Here is a 14,979-nt window from a genome sequence, read left to right as displayed (position 1 = left end):
GGATTAGCACATTACCACAGTGCTGCCATGTGCTTGCAGTGACAATGTTCAGGGTGAGAAATGAAGGGCAGCAGCGCTGGATCACTTCAGAATGACTTGGGAGCACAGCAGGGGAGGGCCATTATCCAAAGGACAAATCCTGCTCATCACAGCCTTCCCAGCAGTCTGGATCTCAGGGTGTGGTTCCCAGTTAGGATTGCTGGGGTGGCAGAGCTGGTTGAGGAGGTTTTCCCCCTCAATCAGTGAGTGCTCCTGGAGCTGATAGCCCTAAGGTGAACATTGCCTCAGGGAATTGTGCATCATGCCCTGGATAGGAGTTGGCAGGGGGGAGGCACAGTCCCAGCTGTTGTCTGTGCTGGGGTAGTGAGCAAACCTGATGGTGCTGAAAGTCTGAGATGGGGAGACAGGGTGGGGTAGGAACCTCTTAAACTGGCTCTGCTGCTGGAGAGAGCCTGGGGAGGAGCCTCACCCTCCCTGGGGGCTCTGTGGGCTGAGCCACAGCTCCTGCTGGGGTGTTGGGCCCCAGTGACCATCCCTGGCTGGGTGCAGTGTCACCCTTGTTCTGGCTGTGGGAAGAGCTGTGACACCCATGAAGGGAAATGGGCTCGTGGAGCTGGAGATCAAAGTGCTGTGGGTGCTGGAGAGTTAGGGAGGTGAGAGGGAGCTGGGGAGTGCAGTGCTCTATCCCATGGTCTGAGGAGTCTGTGTCCTGCCCTAGCACTGCCCTGCCCTCTGGTCAGATCTTGTGTGAAATTTGAGAGGAGGCTCTGCCTGTCCCTACCAGCCAGAGCAGAGGCCTCTCCTGTAAACAGCAGTTACCAAACCTGCCCTTACATGTCTGTGTCCACCCCGAGAGAGCTCAGATGGGCTTTGCAGCATGTGCAGCCATCAGCTGGGGGGTGAAGCCTGGGGAGTGTGCAGGACAAGGTTTTTCTCACAGCCTTGCATGCTGTGGAGTGATCCCAGCTCAGCCCATGCCTGAGGGGTGGCACTGCTGGCTCTGACCAGTGCCCAGATTCCCAGCAGCTGGAATCTTGTGGTTTCCAATTTGTTTGTATCCTTTTTTTCAGGATGGATGGGGTGATAGTTCAGGACGCAAGTCCTGCAGGAAGGCCCACACATGTTGACAGGACACTTGTGACAATTTTTCTCACAGGATAGGAATAAACTGAGGGGTAAAGGGCCTCAAAGCTGAGAGAGGGAGGTCCGGGGGAGCAGGCTGTGGGCTGCCTGTGTCAGGTAAGATGGGAAAGAGGAGGATGCAGCTTCCTACCTTCCCTGTGTTGCTCCAACTTGTGTTTCACTGTATCCCAGCAGTGAGATGTGAGGAGCAATCCCATCAGGTTCAGCCCAAGTTCTGGTCTGTCCTGTACAGCTGCTCACTGCCAGGTAATGATCCCTGGGGATTGCTGGTGTTTGTCACCCCCGGGTACTGGGGGGGTGACAGAGGCCAGTCCTGCTGCATTCTGGCTGTTCCAGGGCTGCTCCCACTGATTTGGGACTCACATGAGTGCACTGGGGTGACCCTGCCTGTGTCAGATACTGAGCATGTATCCCCTGCAGACACTGAGCATGGGATGAGCCCCAGGCACTGGGTGAGGATTTGGGTGGTTTTACATCACCTGCCCCCTCTTCCCCACATTTGAAATGTGACACTGGCAATTCCTGTCAAGCCAAGCTCCTTCCTGGAGTTCCTCTGTGTCCTCTGTGTGAAACCCAGCTTGGCCAAATGTCCCTGCTGGACACACCTCAGCTGCCCAGTCTAGACAGGACCCGGGCAAGGGGGGTAATTAATCTCTCCCACATGCCTCAAACTGGAGGCGCTACAAATGAGTCATTCCCAATGACCCAGGTGTAATAAATGAGCTCTAAATAATTCAGGGGCTGTTCAGATTTGGTCTGGGCAGGGCTTTGGTAGAAACTAGCAGCAACTGAAGGCTATTCTTGGAAAGCTTTAGAAATTCCTTTGAGCACTTAGATCCTGCCAGATGCATGACTGTGCTGGTCCCTCAGAGAATATGTCCCTGAAACCAAGTGGATGCTGTTCCCTGTCAGCAGAGAGGGATGCAGGAGGTAAGGATCTGCTGGATTCTTACTGTCCCAAGCCTGGCTGTGCCCTGAGTGTGTCCTGGAAGCTGCAGTGCTGACTAAGCAAGGACCACAGAAGCACTTCAAGTTACCTGTGAGTTACCAAACAATCTCTGCAGGCTTCATTTATGTTCCTATACTAACCAGGAATAAGTTTTCCCAGGATTATCCCAGCTGGAGGTGACACTGACAAGTCAGGAGAGCAGTCCCTGTGCCCCCAGTGCCTTTTTAGTTATGTCAGGAGGCACCCAGATCTACAGCTCACTGGCTGGGTTTGGGGCAGGAAGGGCACATGTGGGAAAGTGGTGATATGCTCAGAAGGTGCAGAAATAAGGTGCTGCACTCATCTTGTCCTCTGAAAATGTATAAGGTAGCAATTCCCTTCAGGATGAGATCTCTGGTGCTGCTGCTGAGGGAAGAGTGTTGGTGTTTCCAGAGGAGGAAATGATGGCTGAGCCTTTAGGGGCTGTGAGGAACTTTGGTGTTGTTCCTCCCTTTCCACAGTGGCCTGCACTCCCTGAGCTGCTGATGCTCCCTGTTTACCTCTTTTCCCAGTTCTTGGCAGCCAGGTGGGGAACATCCAGAGCTGGCTGTGGCTGTTGCTTTCTGCCACTTAAAGTGGTTCAGGTGAACCTGGTGACAAAGTGTATCCTGGGAATCCATGGATATGGGTGGAGAGGAGGTGGAGCTGTTGGACAGATCTGTCCTGTTCCTGTGTCCATGCTTGTGCATCTCTGTTGCTGTAGCAACAGCACTGGGAGTAAACAGCAATGAGCTGGCTTTCCAGGGATTCTGAATCCCTCTGGAAGTTCCAGGAACTTGGACCAGAGAAGTTTTTGGGTTGAGATTTGCGCAGGGTTGCAGGGTGGTAGATTTTTCATATTTTAGCTGTTGCTCTGTACACGTAAGAGTTTTATTAAAGCTGCTCCTTTAGGTCAAGGAGGAGGCTCTGTGAGCTTTGTTCATGCTGCTCCTCAGGGCTGGGAGCTGAGTGCACAATCCTGTTGTGTTTTAGCCAGCCCTGACACAGTTTGGGAGAAAATACTGCTTGAGAAAAGTCCTCCTTGTTCTTCCATGTACCCCTGGCTCCTGGGAGCTGTAATCTTGGGATAGAGCTGAGGCAGCTGGAAGTGGAAAGGAGAGGGCTGGCAGTGCATGCTCCTTTAAGGTCAGGCTGCCTCAGTGTCTTTAATTTGCTGTGCATAAATATTTCCATGTGTCACTGAGCCCCTTTGCCCCATTTGGAGTAAGGAAGGGACGAGTGCTGGGCTCCTTATGGAGGAGAGGGGGAGGGAGTGTGTGCAGGGATGGTGTAACAGCGCAGAGTCCAGAGGAAATATCCTTCCTAGGAGCTGGATTCCCACATTGTCCATGTTCTTCCCAATGGCCCTGGGCTGTTTTCCCTCTCCCTGAGCATCCTCAGCCCCATAGCCTGCAATGCAGCCAGCCTGCTGCTGTTCCCTTTAAAAAACGGTGTCAGCTGAGCAGGAATTGCAGTGCAAACCTCAAAGCTTCCTGCGTTTTTGTTATTCCAGTACTCCTGTGGTCCAGCGTCTCTCAGGCTGGGACAGAACTGGCAACAGGTTTTGGCAGAGCTGGGTTGGGATACTGAGAAATTCAGAGGGTGAGCACTTCCCTCAATAATAAAAAAAAGAAGATTAAAAAATCCAAGCTAGCCTGTGATCTCTGTGTGTTGGAGACAGAGAGGTCTTCAGCAAGGAATGGAGTCACTGAGGGCTGGCCTGCTACTGCTGCATCAGCTGCACCTCTGAGTGCATATGGCTCTGTCTGTCCCTTGTCCTGGGTCTCTGCCTCCTGGTCTGTGTGGGCTCAGTGCTGGGAATATGGATTAAATGTGTATCATTTTCAAAACAGCCTTTTTGGGAGCAGTTTGGTCTATTTTGTTCCATTTGGGGGGAATCTGTTGCCTTCCTGCACAAAGCAAAGGGAGGAGCAGAGCTGGTGCTGCTCATCTACCTCACTGCATAGGGCACATGCTGGGGACACCTGGCAGAGAAAGGGCTGCACACAGGGTTTTTTCCTTGGATTTCTACTGATTGGGAAGGGAGTGGGATGTAATTCAAGAGGTTTTCTCAGTCTTCTCCAGAAATGAGAGGGCTGAATACCAAAGGATGGTTTTTAGCACTGAGGGTCAGCATTCAGCCTTGAAATGGTGTGGATGGTTTGATGGTCCTTCAAGAGCTTCTCCAGGCTTGCATGGAATCCAGGCAGGATTTCTCCTGATGCCATGGCTGGTGGTGGCAATGGGCACTCTGGGGGTTAGCAGTGCCATCAAAGCCCTTTGGGACAGTGGCTGTGTGTGACAGAGGCTGCAGGTGACTGGAGTGAGGAGCTGTATCCTTTCCTAGGAGCAGTGCCTCCTTTTTGGGACTGCTGCCAGAGCTGCCCATCTGTGATCTGATCTAGCATGTTCCTCTGCCTTGTGGTTTTGCTGCTGTGACTGGTCAGTGTGTGCTTTGGGAGCAGCTGTGGAGCTCTGCTTGGCCCCTCCATGCTCCCTCCCCACCTGCCTTGCTCCAGTTCCTCAGTTACTCCTCGTGTACGTTCGATTTTGTAACCCAAAAGTGCAAAGCGAAGCATTCTCCCCGGTCATTCTGAAATGCTGCCAGCCTTGCTCGTGATAGGAATCCCTCCTGGAGCTGGGAAGCCTGGAAGGGCTCCAGTTTTGTGTAGATCCTGTTTGCTCCTCAGCCTGGTGCTTTGAGTCTGTCTTTGTCCAGGGATGTGCCACCTGGGATACACCCATTCAGCACCAGGTTTTGAGAGGAATGGGAGGTGGTGAGGGGCATTAAACCTGAGTTAAGCTCAGTGGTTCCTCTTGTGCTGGGTGTCTGCAGGGGATTGTGCTGTTGTTTAGATCCTAAGTGGTGCCTGCCATGTCTGGGGGAGCAGGGAGCCCAGGGTTAGGGTGGGAGAGGTGCAGAGGGCAGGAGCCTGCTGCCGCTGTGCTGTGCTGGTGCTCCAGAGCTTAGAGCCCAGCCCAGGAGCTGAAGTGGGAGGTGCAGCCTTGGAGGGGAGAGGGATATAGAAAGGAAAAGCTCTTGTGCTTAAGATAAGCAGTGACCTGGCAGGCTGCTGATTGTCATAATCTTGGTGCCTTGGTTCTTCACACTCTATCTGGAAACTCTGGCAAGGGAGGATCTTCCCTGCATAGCCCGTTCTGGCATTGGCACCTGCTGTGCCCTGGGTCTGTCTGAACACAGCCTGGCTGCTTCCCTGCCTGTCCATCCTCCTGTCAGCTGCCTTGTGGCTTCCTGGAGAAATGGATGTTGTTCTTCCCACTTTGCCACTGCTAAAATTGCTGGAGATTCTCAGCAGGAGGTCTCAGGCAGAATTCTGGGCTTGCCTCAGGTACTCGCTGGAGATCAGAACACCCATCGAGAGATTCAAATGTTGCAGGTCTGGATTTATCTAGTCAAGAGCCCCAGTTTGCTGTAAAAATATGTGAAAAGTTAAATTCCATAACTGAGGAGAGTTGAGCTGATTGATTTATTATCAATCTGGGTGCATTTCAGCAGAGAAAACCAGCAAAGGGATGAGGTGAGGAAAAATGGCTCTGGTAGATCTCACTGTTCTATGGATACACTGGGAGCCAGGGAGAAGTTAAAACCTGCCACAAGGGGATTCTGGGAATGAAAATGGAGGTGAAACTTTCCTGCATTCTTCATGTCAAAGGAGTAGAAGAGAGTTGTGGGAGGCTTCACACAGGCAAGCTGCTCTGGAAAGACAACAAGCAGAGGGAGAGGAAAAGTGAGAGGGGTGCTCTGGTCTCCTGAGGAGGAAGGAGCTGTGGCATAGCAGGAAGAGGTTCCTGGTGACTGGGAGATGGAGCTGAGGGAGGGGATGGCAGCAGACAGGACAGGAAGTGACTAAAATACTGCGGTGTGTGTTGGTTGTTGGTTTCACTCTTTAAATACATGAGGCTCTTTCAGCGAAAGGACGGCTTGTTCTTTTCTTCAAATGTGACCTTGTACTCGTTCTCCCCTCAAAAAAACCTCACAGGAGAGGAGTTTTCTGGCTCTCTTCAGCTGACTGTCAGCTCCTTTGCTGTTAGAGGGAGCTGTGCTCCATGGAGGCAGCGCTTGCTGATGGAAAGAGGTTTCCAAGGAAGGATTTTGGAGAGTGCCGCTGTGGAGATTTCCTGGAATCCCTGGGTGAAGGAGAATGCAGGTGAAAGAATCAGAATAGAAGGGATATCTGTCAGCAGGATTAATATTCCTGCTTCCTATTTCCTCCATTAATTGAATGGTACCCAGGAGGGTCAGAAAGAAATGGTGAAGGACAGCTATCTTAGGTTGGAATTGCTGGCTGTCTGGTCTTGCAGGATGAATAAAGTGCCTTTATCTTGACCCTGCCTGACACAGAGAGAAAAGGTTTGGACCACTTGTCAGTTCTTCCTTAGTAAAACTCTCAGCAGGATGAAAAATGCCTGAATCCTAAGAGAAAGCTGGGGAAACAAAGTGATATTTAAATATTGCTGCTTAGTCCTGAATGCTGAGGTTGTCCTACAGATAATGTGATGTGCTTGACTATGTGCCCTTGGTTCTCTGGAGCTGAACTTCATCCAGAACGTTCTCACAGGTGGCAGTTTTGGGGACATCTGCTGATCTCATTTTGGGAAACTGTGTCCCTGGCTGAACTGGTTGATGCTGGAAGGTCTCCCAATAGTGGAGTCACTCCCAGGAAGAAGCAGTTCTGGTTCAAGAGTCCAGCCTGTTGAGTTGCTGATGTTCTCTGGATGGGCTGTAGGAATGTGCTGGGAAGGGATACTCAGCCAAGCCCTGTCCCTAGCACAGGCTGTGGGACAAGGGTGGCCAGCTCTTCCTGGGAAGAAGGCAAACTTGGTGCTGTCAGAAGGATTGGCACAGCTCTGTGTGTGCACTAGTGGCAAGGTTAGGTTGGCATTAGCTTGTCATGGCTTTGCAGGTGTCACCTGTTGCCAGTTAATTATCCAGGTAGCAATTTCCTGTGTGGCACATCAGAACACAGGGGGTTTTGGAGCATCCACTGAGCACATCTGTCCTCATACAGAGACCCAGTCTGGGGACATAGGGTCTGTGGTTTGTGTCACTGTGCTGTGAGGAAGCTGCAGGCTCCAGGAGGGGCAGACTCCCGCAGATGCTGCCTCTCCCATAACGCATGCCTGGAAGCACAGAAGCCTTTCCTTCCTCCTGCCTGCTCTGGGGCCCTGAAATATTGTTTTTCCCCACCCTCCCAAGACAACAATGACATGAAAGCAGCGTGGCCCCGGCTGGGTCCGATGGGATGAGAGCTGTTTGCATTGTGCTTTTGGGTCTTCAACCATGCTGGGACCCTGCTCTCCTCATGCTGGGCCAATTAGGGGGCCAGACTCTGCCCTGCCCATGGGAACAGGGCAAAGCTGATCTGCCTGGGGGCTGGAGGGGGTTTGTGGCTGATGCTTTGCTGATGACAGGAGCAATAGACTTTGGAATTTACTCAGCTGGAGGACACATTCCTCTTCCTTCTGTGTTTTGCATCCTTGTTTCCTCATTGCAAAGGATTCAAGTTTAAGGTGTTCCTGCCTGTTTCGTGGTGTTTGCACTTCTGTGGCGTGGCTGCCTTATCGTGGAGTGGTTTGGGTTGAAGGTTCCAACCTGTTTGCTTTGGAGGCTGTGCTGTGAAGGAGATCTGGGAAAGAGTCTGAGCAGGGCCCTGATCCCACAGTGCATCCCCAGCATCCACCTATGGCACCAGTAGGATCCGAATCAGGCCAAGCCACGTGGTCACATTTCTGTTGAATGAGATGCTCTGAACAATCCAGAGCTTGGCTTGGTGCCACTTCCAGAAGGACAGACAATGCCTGGTCATCGTGCCTGTGGCTGGAGCTGCATTCCAGCCTGGATATCCCGAGGTTTGTCCTCAAATGGGGCTCACCTGAGTTCCAGCCCAGTGCAGTAACCCCTGCTCCTGGTTAAGTGTAGCCAGGGGAGTCAAGTATAATCTATTAAGGGAGTGGTTTGGACATAGCCTCTTCTTGCCAGATTTTCCATGCCAAACCTTTTCCTCCCAAAAGGTGAGGTTTTCAATCCAGCAAAGACAAAGGAGCTGCTTTTCCCCCTAAAAGTGAGTGTCTGGAGTAAGGGAGCAGGTCCAAAAGCAGCCTGGTGCTGCAGTGAGCAGGACCCACTTGATCCCAAAGCAGGTGAGACCATGGACTGCAGAATCCTCCTCCTCACTGTGCACATCCTCTCTGACAGAGAGCTGCCTGCTGGGATCTGTAGTCCTAGACTTGCCTCGGATGGGGAGGAGTGAAACGTTGGTGATGCTGGGAGGTGATTCACATCCTTGCCTGGCATAGGTGTGCCTTGAGCTTCCCTGGTGTGCTTTAGTAAGGAATAGGATGAAGTGGGCCTTTTCCCAAAATTCTGGGTACTTTAGGAAAAGCTGAGTTTGAGGATTGCTCATTGTCCCTAAATCCCCTCTCTGCTCTGTACCTTCATTTTAAAGCTGAGTACTACACAGGCTTCGGGGATTCCATGATTTTTAAGGATAAGTGCATTATGAGGTGGGCTAATCATCCATTATAACACAGTCATAACACCTCTATATCTCCAATTTCAAATTCTGTTGCATGCCCTTGGAAGGGCCAGCCTCAGTTTAAAGGCAGAGTGAATATTTGGGAGTTGCAGTTTTTGGTGAGTGCAGCCCAGCCTTAGCAGTGTGAAAATCCAAGTGTTCCCAAGGAATAGGTCACTTCTGCTGGTGCCACTCCCATATGTCTGTGCTTTTTAAATGCATTTTCCTGCCGTTATACAAGTATCTCTGTAAAAACCCACAAGTAAAGTGAGTTTTTGTGTTGTTAAAAACGGGGAGATCCCACTCATCTTTAGTGGATGGCTTAAGACAAAGGACAGCAGCCCTTTTCCAGACTGTTTGATTCTCGGGGCCATTGGACAGACGCTGGCTGCAGGATCCTGAAGACTCTGCCTGAAGTGCCCCATTCAGGAGCAGCCAATTGTTGGTGCCTGGCTGATGAGGTGTTTGTGTCCCAGTCACTCAGGGGTTTGGTAGGGAGGTTGGAAAGCTGAGCACCGTCAATGGGCTGCGAACAATGGCTGAGTGACTGTGTCTTGATGGCAGGGGAACTCCTTGTGCATCCATCAGCCTGCTTGAAACTGGGAGTTAAAATTAAATGTTGGAGGGGGTGGGGGAAAAGCCTTTTTTTGTGTGTGTCCCTACGTGCTCCCGCACTGGTTCATCTAATTAATCTAAAAAAAAATTATTTAAAGCAGTACTCCTGTACGAGGGAGTTCATTCCTCTTTCTCTGGTGAGGTTATGGCAGGCTGGTCCTGGTGGCAGTGCTGGGGATGTGACACTGCCCCTCCCTGCTGCAGGCAGGTGCCAGCAGCTGTGTCACCTCCTGCCCCATCCCTCCCTGGCTGTCTGCTGGCCCTGCAGTTGGTGTGCACGCTTGATAATGGGAACATCCCTAATTAGGGGAAGGCAGCTTGGCTAATGCAGAGCAGGTTTGCCTTTTATCTGAGGGGATTTAGGGAGCATTCCCACGCAGGGCTCTGCTCTCTGGCCAGGTGGCCAGCAGCTGGGGACAGTAATTTCTTCCAGATCCAGCAATGTCAGAAGAGGATGTCTGTCAGGAATCCCTGTACAGATGTGCTTACAAGACCCTCTAAGAAAATTGCTCCTTCCACTCTCCTGTTCTTCTCCACACAAACAAGAGAATAAATCAGCTTTCTGTGTACAGGCACAGCCAAAGATGAAAACTTGAGTCTTTTTTTTTTTTATCATTGGTGTTCTGGCAGAGATTTAAACTGACAAGTGCAGCAAAATACTGATGCACCTGTAAAAGTGGGGAACTGATTCTTTGTTCTTTGCCTCTGTTACTCTAAACTCTCTCCCCTCCTCCCGTATTTCCCTGTTAGAATTCATTAGGAGTGATTATCTATCTCATACAGCCCAATTAGCACAAATCTGGATGGAGGAGGGGCAAAGCTGATGTTTCCGTGCTATGTTTTGGGTTCAGGACAGACCTGAGCTCCCCTAGAGGCCGTGGCTGAGCTGTGTTAGGCTGGGATGAGGCTCTGGTTGTTCTTCCTGCTCCATAGCTTCCCTTCTGGTCCATAACTTCTCCCTTCCCGTGTTCTCCCTCAGCGTGGCACGATGCGGCGGCGTTACGAGGACGACGGCATCTCCGATGATGAGATTGAAGGGAAGAGGACGTTTGACCTCGAAGAAAAGCTGTCCACCAACAAGTTCAACTCCACTTTTGTGGTCTTCATGGAAGGCAAAGGTTTGTCTTGGGGCTGCTGGTCCCAGGGAGTGTGTGTGGGGAATGGCATGGAAGCTGCTCGCTCCGGAGAGCGTGGAGCTGGTCTGCAGCTTGCTGGGACACGTGGCAGCCAGGAATGGGAGGGTTTGCCTGGGTCAGCACCTGTAATTGCAGCCACGTGTCTACCAGAGCCTTAATTCAAGGACTGTGTGGGATGTCTCCCCTTCCTTTCAGCACGCACACGGCTCCGTGGGATGGCTTTTCATCACACAGCCCCTCTTGAGGATTTACTGGGAGGGAGGAGTGCCTCTGCAAGGCATCTCTTGCTTGGCTCTGAGCTTCCTAGGGAAGTGAGCACCAAAATCCAGGCTGTTCACCTGTCAGGAGCAGCCTGTTGGAGCAAACTCTCCTTAGGGGCCCTGTCTGAGGCTTGTCAGCAGCACACACCCTGCTGCCTCTGAGAACTGCTGCAAAGGAGTTCCAGGATTTCTGAAGGAGTGTAGAAAAGTGAGGACCAGGGTTGGTCTAGGGATCTCCAGAGAACCTTTTCAACCTGAGCATGTCTAGAACACTCTGAAGGAGTTTCTCCTAAACCTTCCCTCTTCTTGTGTCCCCACACCAGACTTCACAGTTGAGTACATCCAGCGGGGTGGCCTGAGGGACCCACTCATCTTCAGGAGCTCGGACGGCCTGGGGATAAAGTAAGTGCTGGGAGCATGGAGTGGGGGTGACTCTGGCCCAGTTCCTTCATCTCTCCACACTCTGTGGGATCTGCTCCTGCCTCTGCTAGGCTGGTTTGACTGTCGTGTCCACGCTGTTCTTTATGTGCAGAGAGAAATATCTTCCAGCTCAGTTATCCCCTTCTTCCTAGTCTGTCTGGACTGAAAATGAGAGGACTGAATTGGCTGTAGGTGATCAGAATTCCACCAAATGTCTGGAAAGTCCCACTGCTGCTCTGATGCAACATCTGGCTGGGTTTATTTCCTAGTAATATAGGCATCTATTGCCAGAGAATCAAACAATTTGTAGTATTTCTGGCATTTTCCAGAATTCCAACCTGATTTTCCGAACTTCTAAGCTGCTGTCTGCCTCTCTTGCTGCAATACATTCATTGAGGTTTGCAGCTCTAAGTGTGAGCTGGGTCAGCGTTTTTGGGGTTGATTAGAGGGAATAAATGACCCCTCACAAACTTTCAAAGCTAGTACCAGCAGCACTGCTCTGAAGTCACGTGGCTGTGAAGAGATGGATGACATCTCATCCAGTGCAGGATGTTCTTTGCTGGGGGGAATTGGGTAGGAAGTCATGCCAGGCTCAGCCTAACTGCTGGGTGACTTGGGAGGGTAGAGATTTAATACTGGGTATTACAGTGTGGCTGAAACTGGATTTCTTCTGAGCTTTTGGATATTTCTCTGGGTCAAGAGCTGCTCGAATGGCTGCCAGCCTGCTCTGCCTGTGACAGCAGTGTTTGTACAGAGGAGGGTGCCAGTACAAACATTGGAGTGGTTCTGCTGTGTCAGTGGAATATACTGCGTGTCCTGCTCTGGCTGTGCCTTTGGACTGGGATAACTCACACAAGCAGCCTTTAAAACGGGAGATGGGATTGCTTAGTTCAAGGCCTCCTGGCTCCTTTGCTAGAAGTCACTGTACAGCAGCTCTGGGAATGGTACATCCTATTCCCAAGCCTGCTTCCCAAGCCAGAAGTTTGTCCTAGTGTTCACCCCAGTCCTGTGCCCCCAGAGATCCTCTTCTATGGCTTTCTCCAGCACCAAATCAGCACAGATGTACCTTCAGGGTGCCAATTCCTGGGTCACAGAGTGTGCAGCCATAAGCACTTGATGGTCTTTTTAGCCAGATGTTTGTCCCACAGGATGCCGGATCCGGACTTCAGCGTGAACGATGTGCGGCTGTGTGTGGGTAAGTGTCCAGAGCCACTCTGTACTTGTGTGGCTGGAGTCTTTGAGGATCCTGCCCCCTGGAGCCGTGGGGCACAGGGACAGCTCAGTGACGTGTCTGTCCCTGTGGCAGGGAGCAGACGGATAGTGGATGTGATGGACGTGAACACGCAGCGGGACATCGAGATGTCCATGGCGCAGTGGGCGCGCTACTACGAAACGCCAGAGGAGGAGCGGGAGAAACTCTACAACGTCATCAGCCTGGAGTTCAGCCACACCAAGCTGGAGAACCTGGTGCAGAGACCTGCTACGGTGAGTGGGGCTCTTCCTCCCCAGGGATCTGCTTTCCCTGGAAGTCTGGAGGCGAGGTGCCAGCCTGGCATTGGGATGTGGTAGAAGAGGGGCTGCTCGGAACATGTGTGGACTCAGCTAGGATGTCAGTCTGGAAGCTGCTGGATCTGATCTCCTAGTCAGGCTGTGGTGACCATGGCCAAGTCCCTGGCATGTCACTCTGTGGAGAGATAGCCTGTTCATTGGGTGTCAGCAGTTAGAAACATGGAAGTCTGAGTACTGCACAGTGTGGCAGGGAGGGTTCCTGATGCAAAATGCTGAAATCTCTGAGGGAAGAGGAGGCCAAGACTGCAGGTGTGCTGGAAGAGGGGCAGGAAGCTGTTTTGTGCTGGGAAGATGAATTGTGGGAGGTGGGATGGATGGGATGAACATGTCAAACTACCTCTGCAGTCAGCAGAGTGGAAGTGGCAGCTGTGTGGTGCCAGTTACTTCTCTCTGTTAACTGCAGAGGGAACCTCAACATCTCTGGCTCTCCTGAAGTTTAGGGAGTTCAATCTCACCCCTAGGAGATACCATCTGGCATATTTTTTATGGAAGTCCAGAGCTGGCATCTGAACACCTGATCCTAAGTGCTTTATGTGTAGGACTGTCCCAGAAGCACACTGTCCCAGGACCAAAAAGGGATTTCCCAGCATGGGGTAGCAAAAGGTTTTGCTATGCCCCTTTTCTCTCTGCTCATGTCTCCTCCCTCTCTGCTGTAGGTGGATTTGATTGACTGGGTTGACAACATGTGGCCCAGGCACCTGAAGGAAAGTCAGACAGAGTCTACCAATGCCATCCTGGAGATGCAGTATCCAAAGGTGCAGAAGTAAGTGGCTTCCTGAGCTGTGGCAGGCAGCCATCTCTTGCAGGAAAACTGCCCAAGGGAACAGCAGTGTGTACCAAGGGGAAGGGGGAGGATCAGTCTCCCAGCTTATTTTTGTGGGTGACACTTGTAAGGCCACTGCAGTCACTTCTTGAATCCCCTTTAGCTGTGTGGAAAAGGGGCTGAGTGGTTTGTTACACTGCTCTGAACCATTGGCCTGGGTTTGGGGAACCCATTCCCTTGGAATATCATATCTGCTCCAAAGTGTGGATCACCATTCATTTTCACCTTCTCATCTTGTTTTCCACCAGGTACTGTTTGATGAGTGTCAAGGGCTGCTACACAGATTTCCACGTGGACTTTGGTGGCACTTCTGTGTGGTACCACATCCACCGAGGGGGAAAGGTAGGACAGTACCTGTTGGGACAGCTATAGGTGCTTTAGGAAAGTGGCTGTTGGTCTGTTTTTGTGTAAATCCTTGAGGATGCAGGTCCCAGACAGCAAATCAAAATCTTTTCCACCCTAAACTTATCTGTATTGCATGTAGCCAGACAGGTGCCAATCCCTAGTTCAGGTGTAGCTCTAACATGTAAATCAAACTCAGTAAATCTCCTTGTCACTCTGGTGGCTTTCCTGGGTTCTGTATCTCATGACACTGATGTAGATCACAGGTTAAAAAGCATCCCAAGCTCAGGCTACCTGTAACACTGTGTCAGGCTGGGAAAGGCCTTGCTCATCCTCTTGAGGGGGGCAGCTGTTGCAGTCATTTTGCTGGGAAGTTCTCAGGGAGAGGGGTGAGGAAGAGATTCAGATGTTGGGCAGAAGCCATAGCTGTTCATTATGTGATGACTTAGATGAATGTGTTGTCTTTATTTGCAGATCTTCTGGCTGATCCCTCCCACACCCCAGAACCTGGAGCTCTATGAAAACTGGCTTCTCTCAGGGAAGCAGGGAGACATTTTCCTTGGGGACAGAGTGTCAGAGTGCCAGCGCATCGAGCTCAAGCAGGGCTACACATTTGTCATCCCCTCAGGTACCCTCGGGGTGGGCAGGGGCATCCTGGTCTTGGCCAGGGTTGTGACAACACAGAAACTCCTGGGACACTGGCAGGGTTTAGCTCCCTCATGAGTCAGTGGGAGAGGGAGATGTGATGTGGCTCTGTCCTCCTGCTTGCCACCTCCCAAAACATGCCTGTGATGGCACTGTGGATCCAGCCCAAGTGTTAGGAAAGCTGTGGCTGGCTCATATCACATTTGATTAATTATTAAAGGAGGCTTTCCCAGATCCTGTCATGTTGACACATGGAACAGTGTAGGTTCAGGACAGGCTGGCTCAAGGCAGCTCCTCAGCTTCCTGGGTGTCTTGTGACAGAGCTGTGGCATACAGCAGGACCAGGAACAGAAAACACCAGGGGTTGCACAACTCACTCATTTGAGTCCTGTTATCACAACTGACACTTTCCTGAACTGAGTGACTTTGCCTTAAGGAAACCCACGCTGGAATTCCCCAGATGTTGGACTTGGCTGGATTGCTTAGCCTTGGAGATAAGGAATGGAACTTGAGTTATTTTGAA

General features: G+C 51.4%; 1 protein-coding gene across 1 annotated transcript in view; it reads left to right on the top strand.

Annotated features, from left to right (window-relative positions):
• The window catches only part of KDM2A (lysine demethylase 2A), a 33,886-nt gene that overhangs the window by 4,512 nt on the left and 14,395 nt on the right, over positions 1-14,979 (top strand). Inside the window, exons 4-10 of the mRNA XM_074543684.1 lie at positions 10,241-10,379; positions 10,981-11,059; positions 12,226-12,272; positions 12,384-12,562; positions 13,303-13,409; positions 13,718-13,811; positions 14,286-14,439. Of these exons, the coding sequence (XP_074399785.1) occupies positions 10,241-10,379; positions 10,981-11,059; positions 12,226-12,272; positions 12,384-12,562; positions 13,303-13,409; positions 13,718-13,811; positions 14,286-14,439 (799 nt within the window). The remainder of the gene's footprint in view (positions 1-10,240; positions 10,380-10,980; positions 11,060-12,225; positions 12,273-12,383; positions 12,563-13,302; positions 13,410-13,717; positions 13,812-14,285; positions 14,440-14,979) is intronic.

Source organism: Zonotrichia albicollis, chromosome 6 (assembly GCF_047830755.1).
Source record: "Zonotrichia albicollis isolate bZonAlb1 chromosome 6, bZonAlb1.hap1, whole genome shotgun sequence".
NCBI classification, from domain to species: Eukaryota; Metazoa; Chordata; class Aves; order Passeriformes; family Passerellidae; genus Zonotrichia; species Zonotrichia albicollis.
The sequence above is the reverse complement of the archived record's forward strand: the minus strand, read 5'-3'. Positions and strand labels throughout refer to the sequence as shown.